Genomic DNA, 21,666 nt, shown 5'->3' with positions numbered 1-21,666 from the left:
TTAAAGGTGCTAAAGAGGATGTTTTGTTTTATACATTTTTGCAATATTACTTAAAACTGTCTTTACTAACTGATAAAAGACTATTTATTAGGTGCACTGAAAGTAATAATATTAATATACGTCATCTGTGCACGAGGTAGGGCCTTAAAAACATCAGCCAAACATGGCCCTCTGGCTTGTCAATCACTGCCATGACGTTCCTCGTGAGAGACGAATGCGGCTGCGCGCTCCAGTAACTTTCCACACTCCACAGGCGCCACATGCAATGTTTTTGTCAGGAGACAGGAGTAACAACTGCAGATTATGAGTTACCTGCAGTGAGTCCGACATAATGAATCCACTAACACAACACAGTGAATGCCGGTGATAAACACTCGTGTTCCAATACTTGTGCAGGAGTTTTGGGAGGCTTTCCTTTGAAATGAGCTGTGAAGGAGGTTGTTCTTACGCATGCGCTCATTTCAAAAACTCAGTAACAGTCTTTGGATTCTCAGTCGATGAAAAAATCCTCTCTATCACCTTTAAAGATTATATTATCAAAATATTTAAAATTGAATATGAATGTGTGTCCATTATAAATGAAACAAAACCTATAGGTTAAAATTCTGGAATGATGTATCTTAATTTAAAAACTTATTCAATCTCACACTTAAAGAAAGTTTTTTTTAAAATATTTTTAATATTTTATTCTATACTTTCCACAAAATGACTCTTATTTTGATGGTAACTTTGTTTTTTGAAGATTCTTTCTTGAAATGGTCTAATTTTGAACTATTTCTGACAGAACTGCAACAAAACAATAGTTAAGATCTTTATATAAGCTATAATGTTTATGGAAATTGCTGGTCATTCTTCCTTTAAAGGAAGAATAAGTTTAACAAGTAACTAAGTGTCTTACCATGAACGATGAACGCAAACACACAAACAATATCCTTATTTTTCAGCATGTCTGCAACAATAGCCTCCGTGGAGCCGTTTCACATTTTCTTGCTTCTCAGAAACGGGAGGAGTAATTATTGAAAACTTTTTATTTTTTTACTTGAAAAATACAAATTAAAAAATACATAATCTTTTTCCTTTGTACATTTATTTAACCCTCTATGGTACGCAATATGATATCAGTGAGGAAAAAATTATTTGTGTTGTTTTTCCTGCTTAAAATTGGACACTTTAACAAAATCAATAAACATTTTCAGAAATTTTTATTTTATTTAATTTTTATAAGTTTGTTGCCTCGAAGCAACATTGTACCACAATGGAAAAATTTTAACATTTCTCATTTTCATGTAGAAAAGAGAAATATATTTATTGAAAACATCAATTTCTTTAATTAGACACTTAAACAAACAAATGTATCTAGTTTTTAATGTATTAAAAGTTTTATATATAATAAAAAGTAACATTTTATATCCAGCTGTTGCCCTCAGGCAACATTGTACCATAGTGGAACACAATTATCACCAAACCATCATATTTTTATGTTATTATATCAAGTTATCATATCCATATTCATCCTCATCTCCATCTTCTCTCTCACCCTCACTCTCTCCCTGATGGATTGTCACTATGATTTCATCTTCCTCATCACAGAATGACCCCTCATTAACTCCTCATCATCACCCTCATAAACTGGCTTTGTGCAGATCATAATATATGCAGATATAGTATGTGAATTAGTTTTCTTATAAGTGCATTACGAAGTTATGTGAAAATGCACATATATTTAGATAATTCTAACTCTTTTCCTTACAAATGCAATACATTTGCATTCAAACCTATTATGCCTGTATGGCCTTGAGGCAACACAGTTTTTTGTTATTTTCTCTAAAACATTTGATGATATATAATGTAAAGTTCTTAAAAATACTTCTTTACGTGCCAGTGAAGGTGACTCATATTTTTTGTGGGTAATTAAATGATTACAAACAAGTGAAAAAAGCACTTTTCAATGGAGAAAATATGGAGTCATGTGACAAGTGCACATGTGCTGATACAGGACACAAAATGGACCCCTGTTGATCATGTTATATTCTTTTTTGCACTTTAATTGATTAGTATTTGAGTTATTCTGTCCTGAGATACGTTTGATCAATCAATTGGTGCCTTATTTTATTAAAAACAAACTAAAATAGACCATGTTGCCTGGAGGCAACACCGTAGAGGGTTAAATGTTTTACAATGGTATTTTTCTGTATCTTTTACTGTTGCGTAATTTGTATTTTTGAAGTAAAAAAAGAAAAGGTTTTCCAATAATTACTCCTCCCGTTTCTGAGAAGCAAGAAAATGTGAAACAGCTCCACGGAGGCTATTGTTGCAGACATGCTGAAAAATAAGGATATTGTTTGTGTGTTCGCAGTGTTTGCACTCATCGTTCACGGTAAGTCACTTAGTTACTTGTTAAACTTATTCTTCCTTTAAAAAACAGCAATGATTAAATAGTTTTAGGCACATTTATCTGGAGAACTGGCTCACACCATATGTGCTGAATATGTAGGCTAACCCTTCAGATCCTCTCTCCGCTCCGAGCGGGATTCGATCCAGCGTCTCCGGTCTGGAATGCGGGTTGGGTGGGGCCGTTCGTATAGGCTACGCTGAAGACAACAATCGTTACAAATGGATCTTAAAGTTTAATTTCCTATGTCTCTAAACAGCTGTAACTAGGGTGAACGAACGTCCTCTTTTTCCGTCCTGACCTGGATTTCTAAATTTCCTAAAATGTCTGTTTTGGCTTATCTTTCTATTGTTTTCATATCGTTGATGGGTATGACTGAAAAGTAGAGTAACGTATTGGATTTGTTATATTCACGGCGAAGTTCTTTTTCGTTCTTCGCTAGTGGTAAAAAAAAATGAATATGTGTTTGCTTAGATATGACAGTTATGTGCTGCACGTCCTGTCAACAAAATAAACACAACAAAATGAGAAAACAGCAAGCAAACAGCTGACACTTGTGTTTAAAGAAAGATGTCTGAAGAATCTACTGAAACTTGAATATATCTTGTTTCCCCTCTATCAAAATAACTGCATAACAACACATCTCTCTGAGTGGAAAAACAATTTTACATCCAAAATTTACATCATGTCTGTAAAAAAAAAAAAAACTTCATGTAAGAATGATAGCTAGTGGTTGAAATGGGTACTGCAGTCCATATTCAAAATATTGCTTGCTTGATTTATTGATTTATGATGAGTTTATATCGTGTTTTAAAGGTCCCGTTCTTCGTGATCCCATGTTTCAAACTTTAGTTAGTGTGTAATGTTGTTGTTAGAGTATAAATAAAATCTGTAAAATTTTAAAGCTCAAAGTTCAATGCCAAGCGAGATATTTTATTTAACAGAAGTCGCCTACATCGAATGGCCAGTTTGGACTACATCCCTCTACTTCCTTCTTTAATGACGTCACTAAAACAGTTTTTTGACTAACCTCCGCCCACAGGAATACACAAGAGTTGCGTTTGTAGAGTGTTTGTCGCCATGTCGTCGAAACGCTGTTATTTTCATCCCGCAGTTCAATCACCTTTGTTTGGCCTTCCCAGGGATGCTGTACTTAGAGATCAATGGTTACAATTTATGTTTAACTCGGTTCCCGAAAATTATAATTGTGGTATCCTTACTGCAATAGTTAATGTTGGACTGCAGTGCACATAATGGCCACAAGAGGGGAGTATGTTGATGTATATGGCTGTTTTCTGTATGAGGTACTCTTCTGAGTGAGTGCTAACGTTGTACATTTTCTGTCGCTGCTTGTGGAGATTAAAGAGTTCAGTCTCTCGGGAATTATTGTCTTTTGTGTTCTTTCGGCACAACACCACAATAATCCACATGTAAAACTATGTGCAGCACACGTTATGGTAAGAGGCGTGACCAACACAGGAACCGCTATTACGTATTTCTGAAGGAGGGACGTCATAGAACAAGGAAGTCATCAGCCCGTTTTTATGACAGTGGAAATAGCGGTATACAGATAAGTAAATTATGTGAAAAATACTGTGTTTTTTTACACGCGAAACATGAACACATGTTATATTGCACACTATAAACACAATCAAAGCTTCAAAAAACCACGAAAAACGGGACCTTTAATATGCAGCGTGTGGTCTTGCACAGACCAAAACAAAAACAGAAATTCTGACATGGAAAGCAAATTTCAAAGTAAAATAACTGGCTGTAGCAATGAGTTTTCAGATAAACGAGTATGTGAACTTAGCATGTTTACTAATTTAATAAATATCAGCAAACATATTATGGTAATTTTATGCTTTAATACAGTCAAAAACTTACATAGAGCACCTTAAGAATGGTTAAACTGTGTGTGTGTGTGTGTATGTGTGTGTCTGTGTGTGTGTGTGTGTGTATAGTTTTCTCTTCTCTTTTTTTCTGGTCTTGTTTCTCTGTCCTTCAGTGATTCTGCTAATCAGGTGTTCATCAGTGTCTGAATTCACTCACTTCTTTTCATTCACTCTGTCAAGTGGACTATATTAGTGAACTAATGTAGGGAATAGTGAATGAGAGTATAGGGTGTGATTTGAACACAGCCTCTGAGTGTCGACTTTGAGCGATGTTAACTCACAGTATATTCCTGTAGGCTGTTTTCTCGAAAATTACAAATATTACCCAGAATGCATTGTTTTATACAGTATATTACTGCTTTAATGGAAAAAAACAAACAAACATTTTCAACAAAACATCAACATCTAAACTTCTGTTAATTCTCAATAAGATCTTCTGTAGAAATAAAGTTAATCTGGTCAGTAATAAGTGTAATAATGTGTAATGGCTGGAAGACAGTTGTAGTTTCTGCTCGTATTTTTTTTCTTGTTCCTCTTTTCAGTGGTTCTGCTTGTTAACAGCAGGTGTTCATCATTAATGCTCAATCATCACTTAAATATTAACTTAATTATCTCACTGCAACACAGTGTCAATGTTACTTTTAAGCCCCGGGTATACTTCGGCCGTCCGCATTCGTGCACTGTCTGCGAAAATTACGTCATGCGGAGGGCTTGTGGCCAGCCTCACACCCCGTCCGTGTGCAGCCCAAATTTCGAGACGAATTTTGGTTGATGACACGATGTCTGATAAAGAGTATAGAAAAATTTTACTGCGCATGTGTCGAACTCTGTCATCCGCGTGCAACCGTGGTTAGTATACTTTGAAACTTGCGTGGACGCGACTGCGCGCGTGACGCATCCGGGCGCGGAAAGTGAAGTATACCCGAGGCTTTACTCTGTAGTGCAATGTAAAAAAAAAATCCTGTAAAAAAACTGTAATTTTCGGGCAGCAGGGGCGCCAGAAAATGTCTGTTTAAAAACAGAAAAATACTGTCAGAAAAAAACATAGATAAACTGTAAAAAAAAAATACAGACCATTTCCTGTAAATTTACATTTATTTTTAACAGTGTGAGGACACTCGAGGATGTTCCTGTGGGGTTGAAAGGGTTAAAGGTGTAAGATAAAAAGACACACCCACAAAATGTATTTTAACAGTAACAAACTGCAAGTTAAAAAACAGTTATATATTGGCAACACTGTTGCAGGTAGTTTACTGTAAAATTGAGTTTTGTGGGTCACCATTGTGTTGAGGAGTAGAGCCTGTGCTTAGGTTCAGGAGAAGATCAAGAGACATTGATGATTTTTTTATTGAACTTTAAATAAGTTCATAGTAATTATATGCTCATATTATTAGCATATAATAAAAATTAGTTTGTAAATTTGAATGGCTCTCTGACAATTTGAGGCAGTTGGTTTCTGCAAATGAAATGAGGTAACACGAGTTTTAATTTAGTGCATGGTATCTTTACAGTAACATACTGTAGATTACAGTAAATAACTGAATAATCAATAGTAAATTTTACTGTATAAGTAATAGTATATTAGTATACTGTATATAATATATATAATATATATAATAGTATACTGTAATAGTAATTTTACTGTAAAAAAGCCCGGCAAGGTCTAACGGTGTACGTTTAAATTTATAAGAATTTATTAGGCCTTTGAAAAATAACATAAAATCCTCATAGAATTAACATCCACTTAATCATGCGTTAAATAATGTTTTATAAAGTCAGTTTCTTGGTGTACTTTACAAACTTTAAATCTTAAAAGAAAAGTTTTGATGGCTTTTCTGTGTGTATAGTGGTAACCATGGAAACGCTATATCACTGCTGTTCCATAAGCGCCATCTACTGTCAGAGAGTGAATTTGCATTTCATTCAGTCCGTCTGCTGATTGTGTTTTGTGCAGGTGTCTTTATGTAGCATAATTTCTCAAAGCTAAAGTAAGACCAGACTGTTTTTGCTGTTAATCTTGAAATTACACAATAAGTTAAATGAAAAACAAGTGATCATGCTCATGTGCCTAACATCTTTGTTGGGACTGTGATAAAAATCCAGTGTTTGCTCTAATATCAAAGAGCTACACATATTTTTTGAACAAAAACAAATAAATTTGCTTAAAAAAAATCTGCAACCAGTATCAGAATAGGCCAATTTGCTTCTTTTGGCCAATCTAGGTGCATCACTAATAATAATAAAAAAAAATGAAATACAGATATTATTTTTTTCACTATTTGTTGTTTATATGGTTAATATTAATGCAGCTATCAGTGCACTAAGGTTAAATATTAACATATTTATACTAGGGATAGTTCTCACACAAAATGATCATGTTTTTTTCCAAACCTGTAAAATGTGGTGGAGAGATGCAAAAAACTGTTGAGAAACCGTAGGTGAGTCAGCTTTGAATATAGGCCTTCTCTCGAGATTATTGGGTAGATCATTTTCTTTATAAACATTCTAAATGTTACAAACAAACTTTGTTAATAAAACAATTTAAACCACTGTGAAATCAACTATACACCTATAAAACAACATATATTATTAAAATATTTTATTGTTATTTAATATTTTGTTATCCCTCTGATGCACATCTTAACAAATATAATTAGGAATGATAGCTGTTCATATAAACAAAAGATATGATAACTGTTTATTGATGAAAAAAAGACAAATGGGTTTTTGTAAAGCTGTTATGCAATAATAAGAATAATAATAAGCAATGTAAATGCAGACTAGAAAAATATAAAAATTTTTGTATCAATATTTTTGAAATTCTATCCCAGATAGCATGCAATGATCGAAATAATGTTAAATCAATGTTAATGTGTCAACGTTAATGTTGAAAAAATATTGAAATTTCAATAAAAATTCAATCGTAGTGACATTGAATCAAAAAATGAAACACAACTACAAATGACTTAAAGCCACACAGCCTGAAATCAACTGAAGATAAAAGAAGACAATAAATCTCTCAAGATCTCAGCAGAAGCTCTTTTTGAGAATTAACAGAGGTTTAGATGTTGATGTTTTATTGAAAATGTTTGGTCACCATTTTGGTGGTCAGTGTTTCTTTAGTTGGGCAGTTTGACTCTTGGCTGTTTGTGGTCTTTGTAACAGTATTAGCCAAAACACATCAATTGTTGCAAAGAAACCAGAAACAAAATGATCAAGTGATATAGTTTTTTTGCTTCACAAAGCAGAGTAGTTTACTAACCTTGTTCTTGACCAAAAGTGGTTATTCATTATTAAAATATTACATTCACCAGTAATACTTTCTTGCCACAGATCATATTCTGATATTTAAAAAAAAAAAATATATATATATATATATATATATTTTTGCGGCGTGGCATGGAGGCGATCAGTCTGTGGCACTGCTCAGGTGTTATGAGAGCCCAGGTTGCTCTGATAGTGGCCTTCAGCTCTTCTGCATTGTTGGGTCTGGCATATCGCATCTTCCTCTTCACAATACCCCATAGATTTTCTATGGGGTTAAGGTCAGGCGAGTTTGCTGGCCAATTAAGAACAGGGATACCATGGTCCTTAAACCAGGTATTGGTAGCTTTGGCACTGTGTGCAGGTGCCAAGTCCTGTTGGAAAATGAAATCTGCATCTCCATAAAGTTGGTCAGTAGCAGGAAGCATGAAGTGCTCTAAAACTTCCTGGTATACGGCTGCGTTGACCTTGGAACTTTACACTGGATCTCAAGCAACGTGGACTGTGTGCCTCTCCTCTCTTCCTCCAGACTCTGGGACCCTGATTTCCAAAGGAAATGCAAAATTTACTTTCATCAGAGAACATAACTCTGGATCACTCAGCAGCAGTCCAGTCCTTTTTGTCTTTAGACGCTTCTGACACTGTCTGTTGTTCAAGAGTGGCTTGACACAAGGAATGCGACAGCTGAAACCCATGTCTTGCATACGTCTGTCCGTAGTGGTTCTTGAAGCACTGACTCCACCTGCAGTCCACTCTTTGTGAATCTCCCAAACATTTTTGAATGGGTTTTGTTTCACAATCCTCTCCAGGGTGCGGTTATCCCTATTGCTTGTACACTTTTTTTTCTACCACATCTTTTCCTTCCCTTCGCCTCTCTATTAATGTGCTTGGACACAGAGCTCTGTGAACAGCCAGCCTCTTTTGCAATGACCTTTTGTGTCTTTCCCTCCTTGTGCAAGGTGTCAATGGTCATCTTTTGGACAACTGTCAAGTCAGCAGTCTTCCCCATGATTGTGTAGCCTACTGAACTAGACTGAGAGACCATTTAAAGGCCTTTGCAGGTGTTTTGAGTTAATTAGCTGATTAGAGGTGTCTTCAATATTGAACCTTTTTATTTATTTATTTTTTTTACAATATTCTAATTTTCTGAGATACTGGATTTTCCTTAGTTGTCATATAATCATCAAAATTAAAAGAAATAAACATTTGAAATATATCAGTCTGTGTGTAATGAATGAATATAATATACAAGTTTCACTTTTTGAATGGAATTAGTGAAATAAATAAACTTTTCGATGATATTCTAATTATATGACCAGCACCTGTAATTATTTGCATAATTATCTAACTTTAACTCTGCTTCAGTGTTATTTTAACACTATTTAGAGAGGGACCATATACTATGTGATGACTGTTAAATTATGCTTCTACAGTGCATTTACAATAATATTACAGGACTGTCCAAAAATGTCCCATAATGCATTTGCATTTACAGTAAAAACATGAATACAATGCATTGTTGTAAAATTCATCGTAAAAATTACCTAAATTGCTGACATTGTAGTTTGTGGTGTCTGGTTGGTGAATTTAAAATGTGTTTTCATGACTTCAGTTACTTCTGTTCTGATCCCATGTAATAAATTGCTGGTTAATTTAGTCAGAAAGGATCAACATTCACTATTATTCTCTTAATGAAATAACTGAACTCTGATTTCGCTGTGAAATAACACCCTATCTCTCTTTTTAAAAGTTATTGATCCATACAAAATTTGTTTAATTATTTCACATTTTAGTCAGCATGTTTTGTATTTTTAACTGCTGATGAATATTATCACTTCACATTTAAATTATTAAAAGGATTTTAATGGAGCTTCATCAAACCAACATCAAGTGATTTTAAACTTTTAATCTGTGAAAAACTCTGATCTTCAGGTGATGCAGGAGTGAAGTTTGTGCCAGTGAAGGAGGGAGATTCAGTCTCACTGAACTCTGATCTTACTGAAATGAAGGATGATGATGTGATTCAGTGGTGGTTTGAAAATAGAAACACTTTGATAGCTGAAATCAATGAAACGTCCGACAGATTCACTGTATATGATGATGTTCTTGATGGGAGATTCAGATACAGACTGAAACTGGACAATCAAACTGGATCTCTGACCATCACAAACACCAGAACTGAACATGAAGGATATTATAGACTACTGATCAACAGTGTGAGAAAGAGTTTCTATCTCACTTTTATTGGTGAGTTCAATATTTGTTTCACCATCTTATGTTTTAATCACCGGACGCAATATTAATCCAAACACCATTTTGCTTCTTTTATGTTTTTTTTTTTGTTGTTGTTGTTTGTTTTATGATATTCTTGAAATTTGAATATCAAATTATTTACTTTTATAAACAGTCATAATGTTATTTAAAAGTCTAAACTCTGTTTCTGTTTGGTGATACAGATCAAATATCAGTGACGGAGGGAGATTCAGTCACTCTAGACTCTGATCTTACTGAAATAAACGATGATCGGATTCAGTGGATGTTTGGAGACGCTTTAATAGCTGACAGCAATAAACAGGACGACAGAATCACTGTATATGATGATGTTCTTGATGGGAGATTCAAAGACAGACTGAAACTGAACAAACAAACTGGATCTCTGACCATCACAAACATCACAACTGAACATGTTGGACATTACAAACGATTGATAGGACCATCGCCATTAGTAAAAATATTCAGTGTTTCCGTATATGGTGAGTAGAGATAAACTGCACTGTTCTTAAAATATTCTTGTTTTTAACAAACTACTTATCAGAGGTGTAAAGTCCAGATTCATAAAATTAAAGTCCTCCTCAGTATTTTGTTCCAATCGCCTGGATTTCCTAATTAGTTTAGTTTTTCACCCAGGAGGACAGCAAAAACTCCAGTGTTAAATTAACTCACCTGGGAGTATATGTGCGACCACACTCAAAACGGTTAAAGTGTAAAAGTAAGAGTGATAAAGTTAATGTGATAATTATGTGATTGTGTGATGATTGACCATTATTGAAAACACCTGATGATAACAATAATGGTGACTTAAATATTGTGATTTTCTCCATTGGTGATTCTGCTTGTTATCATCAGGTGTCTTCAATAATGCTCAATCATCACTCAATTAATTTCTCATTAACTTTATCACTGCTTCAGTGTTCATTTAACACTCTTATTTGTACACTTTAACACTCTTGAGTGTGGTCACATATACTCCCAGGAGAGTTTAACACTGAAATCAGCTGGCTGAGTTCATGTGTGGAATAAACATATGGCAGGACTTTTACTTTCTGACCACGAGACTTTACACTTCTGCTACATGCACATTTTTTAATTTATTAATAATATTATAGTTTGAGATAATATTGTTACGTTATCCCTTTTCTATCCCCGGGAAAATAGGGGTCGAACGAACAAATAAAAGTGGAGAGACTTGGAGGATCTCTTACTCCTCACTCCCAGAGTCAATTGAAAAAAAAGTCACTAAATGCTGGGTTGCAGTTTAAGTGGCATATTTGCCTTTTATTTTGTAATGCAGGAGTAGGAAATGAAGAATAATCATGAAAAAGTATTTCAAACAAAATAAGAAAAAACAAACAAACAAACCGTTACCTCAGGTGGAGGACTATGGAATTACATTTGATCCAAAAATAATGAACGTAACTTTTCAAAAAAACTAATAAAAATATAAATTGTCTCTGAAACTTAAAAAAATAAATCGCAGGCAAAATGTTTGACTTTGTTTTTAATACACTGCATGTTTTGCTAACAGTTTATTTTCTTTCTTTCACTGATCTTTACTTACTTTACTTGCATTTCCAGAGTTTTCATTTATGCTTCTGAAGTTTTCATTTACAATCTCAGAGTTTTCTGGCACAAATCTCTCGCGGGGGCGGGGTCAGCAGTGGTGTGTTCTCATTGGCTACCGAGTTTTTGATTGACAGCTTCTACTTGACCTGGAAGTGAAGACGTCAGCGATGTGTTTACAATTACATGTGTGGAGGTGAGTAAGGTGAAGCTGCAGGCCCCAGTGCCCAAGGAAGTCGACCGGAAGTTGAAGTCGGCCGGGTGCCGCCATCTTGTAGCAGAACTTCACTTGCGTTAGCATCCCATTGACTCCCATTCATTTTGGCGTCACTTTGACAGCGAATAACTTTACATCTGAGGCGTTTAAAGACTCCATTAGTCCATTATTTATTTCTAAAGATACACGACAATGTATAAAGGGCTCCATTACCTTCTATGTTACATTATGGCCCCGTAGATACAGTTTTTGTAAAAATAGGCTAACGATTGCGTCATAACCACTTGACTCTCTGTCGCTCAGTAGAGAAATAACCGTACAGACAGGAGGAGAAGCTCGCAGGCAATCGGGGAGATTATCTTAATATGGCGTACTGGCGTTACATTTTAAAATACTATACAAAATAATTAATCAGAATACTTACTCCTGCTCACTCACACCAAAGAACTCCCGGCTCAAGCTCACCGTCTCTGCAAGATTAACGATGGCAGTTTGCACACACAGCTACTAGAAGATTTACATCTGTCAGACAGGTTGCGGACGTCATCAAGCTTAGTGTGAGTCTGCGCGTCAGAAACGGAAGTGCTAAAAATCGCTAAAAATGGGCTTCACTTGACTCAATTGAGTTCCAATGGGGTCGCTGTGTCAATTCTTTTACTGTCTATGGCAGGCCCGGAGACCCAACTGCACACTCAGACCTGCACTCCCAGAACTATCGCTTTTTCAGACAGTGCCACCTGCTGTTCGGATAAACTTGTTTTTTTGTTTGTTTTTTTTGTAGCGTGTGTAACCGTAATAATTTCCAACATTATAAACTGCTAGCAAGTAGCAACATCGGACAAGTGAGTAAGGTTATTAATTTTATTAAAGTGATTCCTGAAAATTACCAGGTTTTATGGCATAAATCAATGTGACACCTTATTACACCAACAAACGAATAGATTGTTTTAGTATATAATGTTAGTTTAGATGGATAGTTCGACCAAATAAGCCGTGAATTGTGTTCTGCCCAGTTATTTTCAAACGGTTGGTGCATAACCTATTATTGCTAGCTTAGTCAGTGTTTGATTTGATCAAAATTAGTGTCGAAAGGTAGCATTATTTTATATTTACAGCCTGCTCTTATTTTCTGTGTTATTGTACCATTCTGGGATGCTTAATATGTTTTCTAACAAAATAAAAAACGTTAAAGTAAAAATGTTAAAATAAAATGTATAATATATAATACAATTATTATGTGTAACATATTTTAGTACTATGTAGGTCTACTGTACGTATAGCTGTATTAACTACTATTATTTCATACTAATTACTACATTTACTATTAGTAGTATGTGTAAATAATATTGCACATTCTTTTTATTGTACTTTACAAATCTCAAAGTGCTATCATAGACAATAACAGTGTAACAATTAGAAATAAGTTCTGTAATAATTACAAATACGATCTTTGGAGTAAAATGCGGCCTTGAGTTTATTTTCATCAAAATATCAAGTAATCTGCGTAGAACTGTTGGGTTGTCTAAATTTGTGTGTGACTTGTGTGTATTTTTTCTCAGATGGATATTACAGTTCAAAAAGGGGGGTCTCTGCCAGATCTAAAACAGTGCACCAAATGCTGCAGTCATTTTCACTGCCCTTTTTGTGATGCCTCAGTTTTTCAACCAACACGGCTGGAAAAAGTGCAAACTCATCTGCAGGCACATTTTAATAGATCGGTCAGCATGACGGTAATATTTGCAAGTGTACATCTTATTATAGTGAAAAATTGTAACATGTTTGAACATGAGCATGTTTATGTTCTGCAGTGTGTGCATGTTTTGTTTAATTTTATTAATTGGTTTATTTGTCTTGGCAGGAGGCTGATGTTCCTCCAGGGCCCCACTTATCACTCAAGGTATGTTTTAAATTTTTTGTTTGTACACAGACTGTTGGATTTTTGTGTTACACAACATTTCTGACAACAGAATTTATCTTTTCTTTTAGTGAAGTTGAGGAATTTGTCCGAAGAGTTGCTCGAGAAATGAAAAATCTCCCCATCAAGAATGTAAAGCATTTATTTTATTTGATGTTGTTTAATATGTAATATATACATTATCAACCCAAATTTTTTTCACCATTTTTTCTGCATTGTTTACAGCTGGATGACTTGTAGGACCTCATGAAAAAGAATACAAAAATAAAGTTTGGTGTGAGAAAATGACTCTGAGCACTATCATTTATTGTATGTAAATATAGAGTTAATGTTCATCCCCTAACTCTATACTGAAGAATGTGATAAATCCTTAAGAATTAGGAAAACAATAAATGACTATGAAAATATTTAAGTAACTGAACAATTTCTATTACAAATACAATTAATAAAAATAAACCAGACTTAATGCATTAAATCATAACCTAGTATGTGTAATATTTTATATAATAATGCATTCAGTCATAGCGTAATATTTTCTAGTAGAAAAATAGTGTAAGTTGCAATCTATCAGCAATTGAATTGGTCTGTAAGCGGCTTCTTATTTCATTTTAGTGATGTTAATATAGGCGTTTTTATTATTTTATCTGTATCTGCTGCTACTATGGTGAGATGATTTCTTAGGCTTAGCACAGACGAATGATATAATCATCATTATCATCAATCATCGTCGTTATCTGGATGCTCGCGGTAAGTTAGTATTTTTTACGTTTACAAAATCAATATAAGTAACATTACTTGCTTTTGCTTTTTCAGATGGAGAGGTATTTTAGAGCTCATTTAGAGCCCACCTTATACAGCAGTGTTGTCTTGATTTAACCCAATCATTACAGGATCTGGTTATGTACTGTATATACAGCCTTTGATTAGATCATATTTAAAGGGGAAAAGGTAGTCTTTAATAATAATACATATAAAGTACTGTGCAAAAGTCTTAGGACACCATTAGATGTTGTTTTAGCAATGGTAGTGGCCATATAATTTTTTTCAGACTTCTTATTAGAATATGACCAGGATAAATTTTAAATTTGTAAGCATTATTAAAAAACAGAAAAAAAGACGTCTACAGGCTAAAGTGGCAAGTATTTAGTGACCTCTCCTTACACTTGAGTAATAGTGAGAACCTGGCTCTCTCAAACCTAAATGGAGTGGAAAATGACTGGAAAGGCCAAGAAAACTTTCAAAATCTGATCAGACGTTTCTCCTTTGAAAAAACTGGAAGTCTAGGAGGTCACATTAAATACTGATTTTTGCTTAAAGAATCAGTTTTGTTCTGATTTTTTTGTGTGCATATTTCCTGTATTTTCTGTTTGCATTGTAATAAAGACCAAATAATAAAAATGGGTGGTCATTTAAAACATTGCTAAAACAACAAAGCTAAGACTTTTGCACAGTACTGTATGGCCAAATGCAAAACCTAATACATGAAAGTAATTATGGCTGAAATGATATATAATAAATATTTTAAGTCTGCATAATTTGTTATGTGGGAATTCAAAGCAGTTTGTATTGTTAGATTATAATACATCTGATTTCTTATTTTCCAGTGAGTTGAGCAACTTTTCCGTTAACAAAATTCTGATGCTGACCCAGAAGAGGGAGCCCCAGAGATCCACTGTCTCCATCAGACAAGAATCTTATTTTGTTCAGACACATCACCTTTGACTGACTGGGATCTTGATCTTCAGACACCTGATATTATGCAAATATTTTAATTTTTTTGAAGCTCTAGATTAAAATAACACACAGTTCACAAACACACAAGAGGTTGTACTTTATTCTTATTAGTCAATACTGACCTTGGATTAGCATACCAACAACATATGAATGTTAAAGTGATAGTTCACCCCAAAAAAATTCTCATATATTTTACTCATGCCGTCCATGATGCATATTACTTTCTTTCTACAGATAAACATGAATTAGTATTTTTAGGAAAATAATACATGTCTTCGAGTCCTAAAGACACAGTAATCCATGCGACCCCAATGGATGAATCGATGTCTTCTGAAGTGAAACAATAGATGAGAAAAATACTAATAATTTGAACTTTTAATTATTAACAATCGTTTCCCACCAACCATCATACGTGTATGGGTTACAGTCCACTTATGGGCTCACAGAGATGGACTATTTTCTTAAAGATATTTGTGCTTATGTGGAGAATGAAAGTCATACGGTCAAACCAAAATGTATTCAGACAACATGAACATTTCATTCCATTCATTAATACAGTTTATTCACTATATTTTTAAAAAATGGTAATAAAATGAATTTTATGAATTTTACACATGTATTGTATAATAGGTGCTTGTGCATTTTTATAGTAATGTACTGTATATCATGAGAATACTGTGCATTACACGAATATGCAGTTAGTGTTTTGTGGATTCTGGTCGTTCCTTTCACAATATAATTGCATCCAACACTTTCACTTTGATACTTGTGTGTATGCTGTAGTGACAATAAAGAATTTAAATTTATTTGAATTGATTCATATTTTCATTTACATTTATTCAACTGTTTTTTTTTATGTAAGTCACAATTGAAACTTGATTTAAAAAAAATCTACTTTTATATGTTAGATGATAATGTTAACTAAATAAAATAACTAAATAAAATTATAAGAATGATAAAAAATGGCAACAAGATCATTCTTTGTGTGGAGTACTGAAATGCCCTTTGAGGTCTATACCGTCTTACAGCAAGCCACGACTGTTATTTTCATATTGTTTGAATCCTTCAGAATTGAGTGATCATTAATTGTGATGGTGTATGTGCATATGCTAACAATGGGTAGAGTGATGGCCATGGTTGCCAACCTTGATTACCTGGTTGGAGTGAGACTTTCTTGACGGCTGTAACAGCACAACCTAATCAGACCCAACAATAGAGAAGAATCATCAGAAATAATCAAATATTCTCCAAAAACAATGGACATTATGCAATATCTTCAGTACTATAACCTTTAATGTACAATTAAACCTCAAGACATTCATTTTCTCTCGCGTTTGATCTCTCACGCTCCTAAAAGTTTGTCGATAAAGTAGAAGCCGCAGATAAATACAGATAAAATTCCAAAACAAAACTCATATCTTTAAATGAAATAAGAAGCCGCTTACAGACGCTCACCTCCACACATTTAATTGTAAACACAACGCTGACGTCTTCACTTCCAGGTCAAGAAGAAGCTGTCAATCAAAAACTCAGTAGCCAATGAGAACACACCACTGCTGGCCCCGCCCCCGCGAGAGATTTGTGCCAGAAAGACGAACGAAAACTCTGGGATTGTAAACGAAAACTTCAGAAGCAAATGAAAACTCTGGAAATGCTTTGTAAGTAAAGATCAGTGAAAGGAAGAAAAGAAACTGTTTTTAATACACTGCATGTTTTGCTAACAAAGTCAAACATTTTGCTTGCGATTTATTTTAAGTTTCAAAGACATTTTATTCAGTTTCAATTTATATTTTTATTAGTTTTTTTAAAAGTTACGTTTATTATTTTTGAATCAAATGTAATTCCATAGGAGGACCCATATAAAAGAAAAAGAATTAAACCTCTACCTAAAAGAATTAATACGAAATTACCTGACACCAAAAGAAAAAAAAACAACAACAATTAACTTCCCTCCCTCCTTAACTAAACCATAACCAGGAGAAAAGATATCGGAATCCTCCACCATACTTTACCCATAAATGTGTATAAAAAATTATCCACTCAAAACACATAATTTAATACAACCCAACTCAACAAAGAACAACAGAAGCGCGACCAGCACTACTGTCTGGGACTGAAGCGTAAACAAATCCTCACACGCCGCGTTGTCACTCCTTCATCACTGCGCTCTCTGCAGTTTTATACGATAGTAAACAGGAAATACACCAATCAATGTGCACACAGCTCTCACATGACTAATGAAGCACAGGTGGTAACCCTCAACCTGTTAATAGCGCAGAGAGAGAAACAGAGAAAAAAGAACTATAAGTGAATTCAGACACTGATGAACACCAGGGGCCGTATTCACAAAACATTTTATCTTACCACTAAGAGTTCTCCTAAATTGGCAAGTTAGGAGCTACTTTTAGCCTTAAGATGTTTTGTGAATACGGCCCCAGATTAGCAGAATCACTGAAGAACAGAGGAACAAGACCAGAAACAAGAGAAGAGACGAGCAGAAACACAAGAACTACAACTGACTTTAGCCACACTGAGTGTGAAACCAGTTCACAAACCACTTTGACATTATTTCTTTCATACATGTACAGAAGTTCTTGTTGAGAATTAAAGGTGCCCTAGAACCCCTTTTCAAAAGATGTAATATAAGTCCAAGGTGTCCCCTGAATGTGTCTGTGAAGTTTCAGCTCAAAATACCCCATAGATTTTTTTTTAGCCATAATTATATATGCACCAATTCAGCACGCTGCCCCTTTAAGTCTCTCGCTCCCCCACTCTCGACTGCCTTAACCAGCATAAACAAAGTTCACACAGCTAATATAACCCTTTTAATGGATCTTTACAAAATGTTCATCATTCATGCTGCATGCATGCATGCGTCGGATCAGGTGAGTATAGTATTTATTTGGATGTTTACATTTGATTCCGAATGAGTTTAATAGTATTCTCCATGGCTAACAGGCTAAAGTTAACATTACACACTGTTGGAGAGATTTATAAAGAGTGAAGTTGTGTTTATGAATTATACAGACTGCAAATGTTTAAAAATGAAAATAGCGACGGCTCTCGTCTCCGTGAATACAGTAAGAAACGATGGTTACTTTAACCACATTTAACAGTACATTAGCAACATGCTAACGAAACATTTAGAAAGACAATTTATCACTAAAAATATCATGATATCATGGATCATGTCAGTTATTATTGCTCCATCTGCCATTTTTCACTGTTGTTCTTGCTTGCTTACCTAGTCTGATGATTCAGCTGTGCACAGATCCAGACGTTAATACTGGCTGCCCTTGTGTAATGCCTTGAACATGGGCTGGTATATGCAAATATTGGGGGTGTACATATTAATGATCCCGACGGTTACGTAACAGTTAATGGTGACATCAAACCAAACATTTTCAACAAAACGTCAACATCTAAACTTCTGTTAATACTCAATAAGATCTTCTGTAGAAATAAAGTTAATCTGGTCAGTAATAAGTGTAATAATGTGTAATGGCTGGAAGACAGTTGTAGTTTCTGCTCATATTTTTTCCATTCTTTTTCCTCTTTTCAGTGGTTCTGCTTGTTAACAGCCGGTGTTCATCATTAATGCTCAATCATCACTTAAATATTAACTTAATTATCTCACTGCAACACAGCGTCAATGTTACTTTTACTCTGTAGTGTGGACACTAGAGGATGTTCCTGTGGGGTTGAAAGGGTTAAAGGTGTAAGATAAAAAGACACACCCACAAAATGTATTTTAACAGTAACAAACTGTAAGTTGAAAAACAGTTATATATTGGCAACACTGTTGCCAGTAGTTTACTGTAAAATTGAGTTTTGTGGGTCACCATTGTGCTGAAGAGTAGAGCCTGTGCTTAGGTTCAGGAGAAGATCAAGAGATGTTGATGATATGCTGTGTGTTGTTTTATTTAACAGATGGTGACTGTGTAGTTGCTGATGCAGTGAAAATCTCTTTATCTAAAATGTTTTTAGTGAACTCTAAAGAAATAAGTTCATAGTAATGATATGCTCATATTATTAGCATACAATAAAAATTAGTTTGTAAAATTAAAGCCGAAAAATATATTCAATAGTCAGTTTTTCTGTGCTGATATTTCCAGTTGATCTCACAGTGCTGTGATGCTGTTTTAGCTGCTGATCTTCAAAAACCCACCAGATGGAGCCATTTATCAGTTAAATCAATGTACAACTGATTACCAATGTGTAAAAGAAAAGTTTTTTTTCTCAGTAATTTTCTAAAAAAATAATGACTGTCTGTCTGTATTATTTCAGATTCAGGTCTGTCTCCAGCTGTTGTAGCAGGAATATGTGTTGCTGTTTTGCTGAATGTTGCTGGAGCTGCTGGTTTAATTTACTGTTGCAAGCGTCAAGCAAGAAGAGGTGAGTGTAACATACAGATGGTTTAATGAGATGGAAATTTTTTGCTCTAACCAAAGTAATGTGTGTTTAATTGAGTTTGTTGTTATTCCTCAAAGGTACAGACGGAGCGCAGTGATCAGGTGAGATACTGTGAACACTGAATCTGACTCCAAAACAGATTCAGATCTGTGAGCTGATTAAATGTTTGTGTGTGATTATGTTTTGTTTCAGAAATAATAATATCTGACTCTTCAAGACAGCGCTGCTCTCATACTCTATTACTTTATAAAAGAACAGTGGCATGAATTCATTTATATTATTATATAATTAGAAAAATGTATGTATTATCATCATAATTTTATTTATTTAACAATAGGCTAATATGACACTGGCCTGGAATCAGGATATAACAATTTTATCTTACAACTGAAGAAAAACATTGATGATTCCCAAATAATCTAAATGTCAAAAAATATAAAAACAGAAAGTACAACTTTATTAGAAAAGCCACACTGTAAAAAATTACCATGATTTTAACAGTAAAAGACTGTAAAAATTCTGCAGTGAAAAACTGTCAATTGGTTTACAGAAAGTTTCTGTACTATATACGGTGAATAACTGTAATAGATCTAACAGTACATTTAATGTAATTTTATGGTAAAATACCGTTAAATTAACAGTTTTTGGAAGTGAAAAATAACAATTCATTGTAAAATTTACAGTGAAAATCCATAAATTGACATTCCAACAATTCCCTGCGTGACACTTCACATTTGATATATTTTCGTTGAAATAACTGTTTCTTCTTAGTTTTTCTCATTTTTTTCTAATCAGTTATGTACATTAGGGTTTTATGTTACATCTAATGTTGTTAAATTAATGTTTATTGCATTTTTAAAATTTCATGCATGTTACCTTGATGGTGTTTAGTGTGTGTGTGAATGACACTGTGCGCCTTCTATATGTTAGTATTGTCCTTCTCAGCTTGTGGAAAAGCTGCTTGTGATGAACTTTGATTCATCATGTGACTCTTATCACCACTGTGTTTGGTGACTGTCAGTGTATTATAAAGGTACAAATCAGATATTAGTACTTCATTAGGTTGGTAAATTAACATTATATCAGTTAATGAAATACGTTATTTTACCGTAAATTTTACAATTTTTTTTTACGTTGCTACTGTATTTTTTTACGGTAAAGTTCTGGCAACCACAGCTGCCATTTTTTTTTACCGTAAATTTTACTGGGATTTTTTTTACAGTGTTTCTTACATTGTACTGTATTTTTAGCGGTAAAATGACGGCAGCTGTGGTTGCCAGGAATTTACCGTAAAATGTATCTGGTCAAAATAAAATGCTGTAATTTGTTATACAATTTCACTGTGTTTTTTACTGTCAAAGGTTTTAATAAGGTTTAACATATTTCTGTTATTTTTTACAGTTATTTACCATAATAGGGTCTATCCTATTACTGTTGAATTAACAACAAATTACTGTATATATTATTATATTATAACTTTTTTTTTTTTTTTAATGCAAATATCCGTAAAAAGCTATGGAAAGTTGCATTTATTTATATAAAATTACTGTATAATTGACAAATATATTTGTTTTTTTCTATCATGATTTTGGTAAAAAAAAAAAATACGTTGTCTACTGTCAAATTTAGGGTTACAAAACCAGTATACCGTATTGTCTTTTACAAATTCCACATTTTTTTCACGGTATATTCCTGGCAACCACAGCTGCTGGTATTTTACCGTAAATTTGACAGTTTTTTTTTAACAGTGCAGTAAGAGTAGCACTGCTCTTTAATACTTGCCAATACAACTGTTTTTTTATTCACAGGCTGATGGTGTTGCAGATTCATCCTCTGGTTGACACTCTGAAGACTATCAGCGACTCGTCACCTAATCATGATGAGCCTGCCAATGATAGCCAACGTAACATTTATTATTTTAATGCTTTCATTAAAATAGAAATTGAAGATGGGAAACTGGAAGAAACTTTCATCGCTCACAGAGAAACAGTGTCAC

The 21,666-nt window shown here is 34.1% G+C and overlaps 1 protein-coding gene across 11 annotated transcripts; it reads left to right on the top strand.

The window, feature by feature from the left end:
* The first annotated feature begins 2,182 nt into the window (after positions 1–2,182).
* Positions 2,183–21,560, top strand: LOC137027986 (uncharacterized). Of its 11 annotated transcripts, XR_010896129.1 has the most exons (9): positions 2,183–2,377; positions 9,484–9,798; positions 10,008–10,304; positions 11,407–11,587; positions 12,390–12,450; positions 13,168–13,338; positions 13,467–13,505; positions 13,595–13,655; positions 13,749–16,039. XR_010896129.1 is itself a non-coding variant. In XM_067396655.1 (6 exons), the coding sequence occupies exons 1-5, from the start codon at positions 2,320–2,322 to the stop codon at positions 19,765–19,767; spliced, it is 798 nt and encodes a 265-aa protein (XP_067252756.1). In that variant the 5' UTR covers positions 2,183–2,319; the 3' UTR covers positions 19,768–19,771; positions 21,479–21,560. The 11 variants fall into 11 exon arrangements, 4 of the variants coding, with proteins under 4 accessions (XP_067252756.1, XP_067252758.1, XP_067252757.1 ...); XR_010896131.1 differs by lacking the exon at positions 12,390–12,450 and having other exon boundaries at positions 2,184–2,377; positions 11,430–11,587; XR_010896128.1 differs by lacking the exon at positions 12,390–12,450 and having other exon boundaries at positions 2,184–2,377.
* Positions 21,561–21,666: the final 106 nt, after the last annotated feature.

This window comes from Chanodichthys erythropterus, chromosome 10 (assembly GCF_024489055.1).
Source record: "Chanodichthys erythropterus isolate Z2021 chromosome 10, ASM2448905v1, whole genome shotgun sequence".
In the NCBI taxonomy this organism is placed as follows: Eukaryota; Metazoa; Chordata; class Actinopteri; order Cypriniformes; family Xenocyprididae; genus Chanodichthys; species Chanodichthys erythropterus.
The sequence above is the reverse complement of the archived record's forward strand: the minus strand, read 5'-3'. Positions and strand labels throughout refer to the sequence as shown.